At 35.2% G+C, this 11,603-nt stretch overlaps 1 protein-coding gene across 1 annotated transcript; it reads right to left on the reverse strand.

Moving 5' to 3' along the window:
• Window positions 1-1,932: 1,932 nt before the first annotated feature.
• On the reverse strand, window positions 1,933-3,436 carry LOC113869546. Its single transcript, XM_027505919.1, has one exon. The coding sequence runs from the start codon at window positions 3,352-3,354 to the stop codon at window positions 2,179-2,181; it is 1,176 nt and encodes a 391-aa protein (XP_027361720.1). The 5' UTR covers window positions 3,355-3,436; the 3' UTR covers window positions 1,933-2,178.
• Between the last annotated feature and the right edge of the window lie 8,167 nt (window positions 3,437-11,603).

Raw genomic sequence — 11,603 nt, forward strand, 5'->3', positions numbered from 1 at the left:
GGAACCCTTCCGTTGGGACATTGGAGACCCCAATCACGTGGCCCCTCTTTCCTCCATGCCCAATAATTTTCGATTCTAAATTTCCCCCCATTTTTTAAGGAGAAAACAAGTATTTAAACCCTTACATTTTGGTTTTTTTTAAATAATTAACTCAGAAACAATTATTATTTATTTAACATATATAATTCTTTTTATTAATTTAATAAATTTATTTATTTATTTCTTATTAAAAAAACACAAAGGAGATGTTGTTGATATTATTTTAACAAATATTTTCATTCAATTTCTGTTAAGTAATTTGCTGTAATGTATGACAATTAACATTGAATTCACCAATTCATTACATTTGAAACATTAATTATGTAATTTAAGAAAATTTTAAATGAAATCAAGTTTCATTACGTTTCTCTATTTTCTTCCCATAACTTAAACTCGATCGTGGACAAATTATGTCCATTAACTTCATTGTTGCATCGAACCCAAAAAACTCTATAGCCACCTTGAAAAACCATAACTACAATCTCGAGTGTCTTTTTTCCACTCTATTCCAACATCAACACGCTGACAACAATGTCCAAGCCTAGATCTTGCGTCTCGCCATCAATCACAGTCCACACCCGCAACCCATGGTCAATGATGTTAAGGGAGAATGAATCAGAAGCAATTAAGGTTAGGAGTGTGTTAGAAGAAAAAACAGAGGAAACTATTTTGGATGAGTTGGAGTTGAGTGATTCTAGAGAGATAAGTCTATGAGAGTGAGTACAGAGCAAACAAGGTTAAGAGTATGTTAAAAGAAAATGTAGATAAAATAATTTTGGAGGAGATTGAGTTGATGACAAATCATCATGATAATGTTACGGGATGATGACAGTGACACTCACAAGCTGATAAGAAACATAATAATGTTTTGTTATCTACAAAAATACAAAATTAATTTATACATTCTACACAAATAATAATAAATCTTATTACAATTAATTTGTATCTTTCTTCTCATAATGTAATATCATCAGGGTCTGTACTAAGATGAAAGAATCAAAATTTGACAAGTCAAAGAAGTGGAGTGATTTGTTTTTTTAATTATTATTATTTAAGATAAATTCAAATAAGTTAGGTAATAAACTAATTCTCGCTTCAGATTTAATTTAAAAGATAGAACAAATTTGGCCTTCCCTCTGCTTATTGCCATCTATTCATCTCCAATCCGTATAATAAGGGTTATAACGCATGGCTATGCCAAAATTTGTGTCTTTCTCACCCAAACACAACAGGGTGCCTCGTTCTTCTGTCGTTTACTATTGTTGTTTTTGAGTGTCAGTTTTTCTGCCTGCAAACCCATACATGCATTGCATGCATATCCTTTTTCAAATTTCAAGGAAATTGAAGTTCATATAAAAGAAACAAAAAAAAATCAGGTATCTCTGTCAAATGACATCGAAATTGAAATTATACTGAAAAGATGAGACCTTTGGGCTTTCTACCACAGAATGCCCCTTTTTTTGTTTTCTTATGATTCGTACGATACTGATTTTCATTCCCTCCCCTTATGTGGTGCCAAAACGACACCGACCTAAGCAATCTCCTTGGATGCAAAACGACGATACCAGCATTGGCTGGCCTGGCCCTGGATGGCTATGATATGATGCTCTACTGTCCCACACCAGCGCACCAACCGCATGTTCTGATCCAAGGCTCACATTTCTATTCAAGCTATTACTACAATATTCGTATTTGTGTATGTGCACATACACACGTGCACTGGTCGTTTAGAAGCAAGAGCCATAACCAGCCAACTAAACATTTCATACAAATTTTCAAATCAAACCACTCTGAAATAAATCATAATAATATTTAAATACAAGTAGCTCAATGCATCGTAAAAAGAAAGGTTTTTGTGTTTCAGGAAATTCATTACTCTGTAGACAGCAGTGTTTAACCGTTGATCGCTTATTATGAACTCGTCATTTTATACATATGTATTAAGGAAAGGATGATTATCATAAACATGTAATTTTGATCTATTTTGTGCACTTCGTTTCATAGTACAACGCGTTTCCCCAATTCCTCATCGTTTTTAACCCAAAAGAGGGAAAAGCAAACCCTGAGACCTTAAAAAATAAAAATAAAAAAGAAAGAGAAAAATAAGTGTTCATGCTCATGCAGTTCCCAAGTATCAAATCATGACCGGGAAACCGACTGAGCCAGTTTCTCGATTCTTTCCACGAGCTCAGGGGAAAGCTTCTTAGCCGGTTTCCGTTCCTTCTCGGGTCGAAAGTCGAATCCTAAAGCTTCGGAAACCTCTTCGGAGCTCCACCCAGCTTTTCGGAGCGAATCCGAAAACCTGTCCGCTTTCAATAGTAAAGCATCTAACAGCGCTTGATTATCCAACAAAACCATCTCTCCTTCGAAGAATCCAGAAGCCGAAACCTGAACCATTTCGGATATATCCGATTCGCTCCACCCACCCGCTTTCAAAACCGACCCGATTTGCCCTATGTATTCTTCCACCCAGCCCGGGACTTTAGACCGTGGCATGTCGAAAAACCTCTCTGGCGAAGACGACGCCGACGACGAAGAGTTCCTCCTCCGACGATCGCTGGCTGCGTCAGTCCAGAACTCCACCCACCTCGGGGTCCTCCCGCCGGCGTCGAGGCTCCTCCGGGAGAAAGCGGCGGAGGAACCCGCGGTTTTCTCGCTAACGGATCGCTGCTTCTTGAGAACCATAGGGTCAGATTCAGAGCTCCGGAAGAGCGATTCTCGTTCGAAGAAGTCGGAGAGATCCAAACCGCAGCAGAAGATCCTACTCTCATCGACAAAGAAGATAGGGTTTCCGGCGAGAGAAGGATTGGAGGGAATGTAGCAATGGTTGAAGATAGGAATCAATAGAGGCGCTCTCTTCAGCGCGTTCCTCGCCACTCGCAGCGCCTTCTCAGGTTCACAAGGTCTCGGACCCCAGGACTTCGACCAAACAGCGTTCCTCGCGATCTGGAACGAAATCGCGGCGATCGGAAGGTCCAGCGAGGCGCGGAGGTGGAGGCGCGCGCCGCCAGCGCGCCAGTCAGGAAATCCGGGACCGACAGGCAAACCGGCGGCGAGAACTGCTCGTAGGTCCGGCGGGAAAACGAAACCGAACTCAGCTTCAGCACGTGCGAACTCAGCGTCGGAGAGACCCGGTTGCACGTGTATGCCTGAGTTGCGAAGGTGGGTTAGGACCTTATCTGCAAGTGAAGAGAATGAAACGACACCGTTACGGACGGGAAGAGAAGCAGCAGCCGCCGCTCTGGCCGATAACCGCCGTAGACCGGCTATGTGAGCCGGGTTTAGACCGGTCATCCTCCGGTCCACGTCGACCATTGTATTTTTATTGAGGCGTTATTAATAGGACTGAGAGTGTGTGGTCTTTCTCTTTCTCTTGGGTGCTTTTCCACAACCAGAGCCGGAGGACTTTGGCTTGTGCACAAACCTCTAATTTATAGCATAAAAAAAGTGGAGCCCACTTCGTGATTATGTATTTTCTTTTGCCATATTTTTATTTTGTCGTAAATGGTAAATGGGAAATTCGCAAATTGCAAATTGCAAATTGCAAAGCATGATATGATAGTAGTATAGTATAACATTAGCTGTTGAGCAACGGCTCATTCAAGAACCACCTGTCCCTTTATCAACGGGAATGCGATTTTTTGCCGCTAAAAAGTTTTCACGCGGTGTAATTAGTTTTTGTTTAAGGTAATCTTCCCCTAATCTTAGTATTTTATTCCATTGTAGGAAGGTTAACTTGTGCTTTGCTTTTTCAGTGACCACACACAGATTTGGTGATATGATTTTTACTGGTAGCTTATTTCTATAGGCAGGTTAACTTGTGCTTTTAAGATTATTATTGTTAGTATGCATGACTAATCTTTGGCCCACGAGCAATCATGCGTTTGTTTGGCGGGGGATCTAAAAGCTAAGCACACAATCATAATGGCACATTGTTGTGTACACTCTAACGTTAATCCCCTCTCTCACTCTCTTTTTTTTTCCTTTCATGTTGCAATCTTTATTTCTTTCCGCCATTGTTTCAAGAAAGATGAAGAAAAAGTTATATCCAACTAATCATTAGTCGTTAACAATTGACTTAACGAGGAGGTGTCCCTCAAATAGAGGGCATGGTTAATTTTGCAATTAATTGGCCTCCCATCCCAAGTACCAATATCTATCTTCACACATGATGAAACTACTAGCAACTCTGGCGTTGTTAACTCCCATGGTCCTACTAATTCCAGTTCAAATTTGTCATTTTTTTGCCTGGCGCCAATATTCTCCTGTAAATTTTAGTTTTGGTTTTTTAACTTTTTATTGGATTTAGTTATTTAATTTTTTGTGTCGTTATTTTTTTAATTTTCTCCATCTCATAATTGTCTCTACACCTTCTTCTCTGTAATCACTATCCAACACTTGTAAACTGTAATTGGAAACTTTCACAGCTACCCACAAACTATTCTCATTCAGCCACATTATCCATGAATTTTTTGTTAAAAGTAACCATTATTTACCTACTAAATGCCATACCTCCATTTATGCGACTCTGCCACCAATGACTACTTCTATTATAAGCTCATATCTATATCAAGAATTAAAACATCTTCGAAATCAACAAACGTCAGAAGATATAACACAATTAAAAAAAATAGTCCCAAAACAAAATTTAAAGGACAAAATCTATAATTTAATCACGTGAGTTTGAGTATATAAAAGCATTGGTTGATCGAACCTCCTTAAAAAACAGTGTTTGGTTACCTTCACAAGCTAGGTGCCTAATGCCTATTTACTGTTTCTCAGAACTTGACCCACTTAAAAGCATCGGTGAGAGGCTACCATCGTTATTAATGTGATGGTTCACCCTTACAGATAACAATGTATCTGAAATTGGAGGTTAGGGAGTAGTAACCTCAACGGCTCAACCTCAACCATAACTATTGCAAAGTCACACACACTCTAGAGGACCCCATTGCTACAGTCACGTGGCCCTACTTCTTTTATCTCTAAAGTTTCCCAAGCAAATAAATGATACCATCAATAAAATTTTGGTAAAAAAAATTAAAACTTTGCACTAAATAACTTAATGAAAATCAGAAATAATCAGTGGATAAATTTTCAGGGGTATTAATAGTGTATTAAAATTAAACTATAAAACATTTATTATACCAAGTTTTGTCAAAAAAATATTTTTACAAAAAAAATGAACTTTTGAAAAATGATGCCCCAACACAAACCAAATTTGTTACAAACTTATCAAGGCTTAATCTCTGGACGTTATTACTATATTATAAAACTTAATTGACTGTAACTGATACGTATGTGGAAGAAGTATCCAAAAAAGATGAAGCCAAAAAAATGAGGGGAATCCTAGAAATTGCTTTCAAAATACATATTAAGCCAAGCCACCGCCTATGCTAAGAAAGGCGGCATTTGATATTTTTCTTAACGTCTCTTTGTAGCATTGGATGCATTCACATGGTGGCATCCTACAAACACTTGTGAACATTTTCATGATGGCCGCCCCAAAGTGTTTTTGCCCATGCCACTAATGTTTAGTTTATTCCAAATTGAAAATAACACCTAAACTGTTCTATTTAAGGGAACACCATTAACCTTTGATTAGACATTAAAGTGATAATCAAGGACGAAACACTCTGGTCAAACCTGTAGGGTGTCAAGTGATGAAGAAAAATGCATTGATTAATGCACATTGCAATATTTGAGCATAGGAATAGAGAAGAATGAAAGTTTAATAAATCCTTTTCACATGCATCCTGTTAATTTTCCTGATTTTGTTTTGGCTTCATACCTCAAATTACAAAAGCCCTTGATGAGAGAATTCGGATAAAGTTAACCATGTGTGAGCCCTCTTATTTAGATTAAAATAAGATGTCAAAATGCATATTAAGTTATTAACGGTCACTTTCTGACCCTGAGCACGTGACCAGAACACTGATATTCTCCCAAACTGCAATATTATATTAATACTGATACATATGCCATCAAAGATATTGGCGCAAAGAAAGGAAATTAAGGAGGTGGAAACAAAACAGCTGTCATGTGAAATTGGCCTAAAACTCGGACCCTTTTCATGAAAGAAATAAATAAGTTTAATATTTGACATATCATTTGGTTGGTAAAGATGGAATTCGGTCAACGACTTTGCCTTGTATATTCATTACAACCATATTACTATATGAAATATTTTTTCACCAGTTTGAACCAAAGAGCATATTCAATTATTTACAATCATATATAAGATAATACCCCCTCCCTCCCCCTCGTAATCCATCAAAATTCTAACTCACAGAAAATTTATATTTAGCCTATTTTAAAAAACAATTAAAATATAAACTTACTATTTATTAAATACATAATCTTATTTCGTTTGACTTGATAATCACATGATCCATTTACTTCGTTAAGTTTTTTCCTGCTCAATAATTTACTTCATTAAGTAAGCGATCCACTTGAAATCGTCTTGGTTTAGAAGCAACTTCAACGCCACTCATTCCCCTCTTCTCCTATTTGAAGAATCTGACTTTGTTGGACTTTTGGGGGGTTACATGGCCCATTTTTCACACTTCCTTTTAAAAGATAAGCTCCTCCTTTGGGAACCATAGTTACTTGATTTTGTTTTCTCATTGTACTTTTCTTGAGAGGAAGACTTTCATGGACTTTTAACATTATTATAAATTGTGCTTAATTAATCTCAATTTGTGGATGAGGATCCATGTGCAACTTTCAATTAATTAATAAGGTTCTTTAATTGGAGATGTGAGCTGGTTTTTGGCCAACAAAGTTGCATGGTCTTTAATTTGAACATAGTACCGTAGAAACAAAGGTTAGGATTGGATCGGATCATGAGGGCTTTTGAGGAAGGCATGGACCAATTAGCATGGCCTCTAACCTTATCGTAAGCTACAAAAGAAGAAATGTAGAAGGAAAGTTCAACAATTTATGGGTGAGTGAGTGAGGAACCATTTGGAGATTCTCCATACTTGTCGTGAGAAAGATAAAATCTTTTTGTATGTGGGTTTAGTGGGCAATGTAGGGGTCCATGTACCAAATGGAGGTTGGGTGGGGGGTTGTGGGCTACATTGCTTCCTTGTCTTTCTCAGATTATTCTACAACCACTTTGCTTCTTAATCACTGATTTGTCAACAAACGAATCCTCCAAATCATTTGTCAATAACATTCCAAAATATGTGTTCCACTCTCATTTTCCATAATGTATATAGTACATGATGCTCACCCCAAATTTGGTCACGTTTGATGAACATAACTGTGACATATAATTATCTAACCACACTGCCGTGTCAAGAGAATTTGGAATCATTAATATTGAGACAAATGTAAAAGGGATTAAATATCACTAATCGTTCTTAGTACGTGCATTTTTGTTTACCATTAAATAAATTAGCAATATGGAGACAATAAAGTGGACTTAGACTCTTGTAGTTGTTGGTTTGTGGTCCAAACCGTGGATCTACTTAGGCACTTTGGACGTTTGAGGTGTTCTTGCTAGGTGGATTGACAAATGATATGATGAAAAAATATTCATGTTAGCTCACAAGTAGTTCAGTACTAGTACGTCCCAATCACAAAGCTTACCAACAAAGCTAGTCCAAGGCAAGGGGATTGATTCTAGTCTCTTTGACAGAATTTAAGCTGCAATTTTTCTTAATTTCTATGTAATAAGTGACAGTATAATATTGATCTATTAAATTTATTAAGGTTCGTCTTATATATTCCAAAACCAACGGGTTCCATAATTCTGTTGCTGTGTTGTAAGATATTATTCAGCATATTTATATGTAGGAAACACATGCTCAGCAGTTTTGGTACCTATGCAGGAGGAAACTTGAACCATAAAAAATATTTATTATGTAACAAAACATTTATGAGAAATATAACATCTTTAAAAGGGAGTTTATAGTGAGAAGAATCTTCATACAAAATTAGGGACTTTATCGTGTCTAGGCATACATGCCATTGTAGAATAATAGAAGTTTTTATTTTTCACAACTAAAGAAATTACTTTGGTGGTTAAAGTGAACATGTGATAAATGATGAGAGTAAGTTAAACTTCAATCATTTTCATAATATTTTTAGAATTTCTTTCTAAATTTTCCAATTTCTTCCAAGAAAAGGATAAGCTTGCAGTATATCTTTGAATAGTTAAAAGAATAGCTTAGAATTAAAAAAAATGTTTAACTGATGTGGTATTAAAGTGTAGAGAAGAGGGGCGGGTAGTAAAGGCAGAAATTATGAGTTTCATTAAAGGTTTTACTGTTTGCCTTTTCTCTGAAATATATATATATATATATATATATATATATATATATATATATATATATAAAGTTAAGACTAGCAGATTAAGAGCGAATGATGAAGATGAACTTAGGTTTTGCTTACTGCAATTATTTAATCAAAATGATCAAGCAGGGCCTCATTATAGACTTCTGACATCTTGGATCATACTCATGCCAAAACTTAAAAAAAAAAAAAAAAAAAATAACGCCAGAATGATGTAAATGTGCAATATACAGATAGAAGAAAATGGGAGGTAATTTGAAACAGAAGGGTTGGAACACAGCACAAATAAATGAGATATGCCTCAATCGAAAGTACTCCCTCTTTCTCAGAACAGGTAAAGCAGGGAAATTGTAGTCTGTGTTGTTATATAATGTAATATATTTATTAGTTTATGAGTACAAGCATGTGACAATAGGAAATACTTCAGATGTGAATGCATGCCTAAAAGAGAATATAATGTGCAGGGTAAGGACCTTTACCTACTTTTTAGTATTATTGAACAGTATATCTGATTATATGTATATTAATTGGGACATGAGAAATACATTAATTAAGCTGCCCAAGAAAAGATACGTCACGCCATGTGCTTCACTTATATAAATTTGAGCCTAGTTTGTTTTAATTTTAAGTGGGTCAAGCTAGTTAAGGGTCTGCAAAAATATATTCAAGTCCTTCGGACATATAATCAGTGGATTGTGATTAGTTGCTTCAGGTTTATATTACATTTAAACCACAAAAAGGCTTAATCATTTCTAGGGGGAAAAAGAAATAAAATAAAAGTGCCTATAGATGCAATTCCTCTATATAGAGAGCTATTTTTAACAATACTTTCTCCTTGTCCAAGAGAAATTTTAGCTAGCTCCTAGCTAAGCTAATCAGAGATAGGATAAAGAGGGAATTAGATGTTGCTTTAGACATATATTGATGCTACCCTCATGTCTAACCGTAGTCGCTACATTAGATTTGAGTTTTAAAACAAGATTATTGACCCCTCGTGTGATAGTAAAGATATTGTTATATATTCCAAAGTGTTGTTTCTGAATATAAAGTGGGGAGGGGTATCAAGTAAAGTTGAGAATAGAAGGTTAAAGGCTATACGGAGAGATCAATTGAGCATGGATCACTTTCACTAAGGAAGACGCGTGGGGTGTGAAAAGGACGGAATAAAGTGAAGTTTTAGACGTGAGCTTGATGGCCTAGCTTTAATATCAGATACTGAAAAATCCCGTGTGCTTCAAGAAATGCTCAAGAGATGCCAAGGACAGAGAGAAAAGAAAAGGGTCACAAAAAGAAACAAGTAGCTATAGCAATTTGCAAGCTAATTATACACACCACACATAGCTTTCGGTAATTCATTAGTATTTCCATATATAAATAAATAAACATCTTAGAGTTGCTTTTTTTATTGGCCTACAACTATTCACGGTAGAGGTAGAATAGAATAGAATCTGTTTACTCAATGCCATGCCCACTTGTCTTTTTTATGCTAAAATAAATAACAGCTTCAAATGGAGGCCACTGGTCCACACAATAGAACATTGAGTAAAATATGTATGGTATTGGAAAGATTGCAACGGCACTGCTTTAGTTTAATGACTTCTGTCATCCCAGGTTACATTGTGTTTGGTCTACTTCAATCTTCACTGTCTTTTACTGTTTTCCTGTCTTTCACTCGCAGTCAAATCCAATCCTTGTCGCAGGTAATTTGGTCAAAAGCAAATTACATTAAAGTTTTGTTTGGACAGCACAGTGAACATCCACAATTCAATAGCGACTACAACTAATGGGAGCTCTCGACTTTTATCTTAGACAGTGGACAATGACATAAAGCAGCCACTAATTCAATGTGCAATTGGTTTTCACGAGATATTGTTAACTGTCATCATCGGTATCAAACCATCAACTTACTATGGCCCAAAATGAGGTGGAAAAAAAATTAATTTCCCACTTATTTGGTAATCCAACTTTGTAATTCCAAAGGCCTAGTAAATGATCTAATGATTTCAATTTTCTATAATTCTATGATAGAAAGATAGCATAAACTAAAATATTAGAAGAAAAAAAAACTACTGCAATTCGCATCCAAATTGTCCTAAACTCAAGCAACTAACTAAATAATATGTTAGTTATAGCTTGAGTTCAGAAGTATAATTACTTGAACAACAATTTAAAAATATTGATGAAAATAAAAAATAATTTTTATAAAATAAGTTCAACTGACCATGTTATAAAACTCATAATAAATGTAGGTTGGGGCTCAGCGGTTGCCGGTTAGCCCTGTGATCTAAGTCTTAAAAATGGCAGATTTACTAGGAAGCTTTTCTTACAGTAACGGATAAGTATTGAGAATACTGGGCCCCTTCACTTGTTTTGATTTTGATTGCAGTGGCACAGAAAATGGTAAGTCATGGAAACCTAATGAATTTGGTTCCGCGGTTCCTGTGCTTTCCTTTTTAGGTGTCACCACAGATACTACTACTACACAATAGGGAATGGATTCTGTGGTAAAATTTTCAACATGACCACGTTATTTGAAAATTTTATATATATTTCTCTCTCCAAAATTGTTAACAAAATTTGATAAGACGTATCAATTTAATGTCCATGAAGAGATAAATAAAATAGTAAATATTCACTTGATCTTTCCATGTGAAAATGAAATTCCGATCTTTCCATGTGAATAAGAGATAAAGGTTTCATGAATAGTCTCATTCTAAACGGATTGTGGCTGCAAAAATTATAATTTCATGTGAAATTCTATTTTACAACAAATAAAAAAATGTCATTTAAAAAATTCATAAAAAGATCTATTGCGCAACGGAAATAAAATATGGGTGCATGTAATAACGATTACAAGTGTGCTTCAAAGCAAAATTTTAGACTGCCTTCAGGAATCCCTCAAATCGATTTCCGTATATGCATAATTACATTAATCCTTTCAAAAATTTAGTTACAAAATTATTTTATAAAAATTTTATGTGTAACATTCTCTCTCCCTCTCTGTGAAAAAAATCTTCTTGTACTAGTGTAAATTTTAAAACTCTTACGTTTAATCTAATTTTTTTATTTAATTTAAATCTAATAGCAAGTAAAATAATAAATTATAATATGTTAAATTTAAATTAAATAAAAAATTCAGATTAAGTATAAAATTTTTTAAACTTACTCTAATATAAAATCATATCCCATATATATATATATATATATATATATATATATATATATGAATAACTACCGCTATATCATATATGAATAGTTAAAAT

Source organism: Abrus precatorius, unplaced genomic scaffold (genome assembly GCF_003935025.1).
Source record: "Abrus precatorius isolate BTA unplaced genomic scaffold, Abrus_2018 Scaffold6, whole genome shotgun sequence".
NCBI lineage: Eukaryota > Viridiplantae > Streptophyta > Magnoliopsida > Fabales > Fabaceae > Abrus > Abrus precatorius.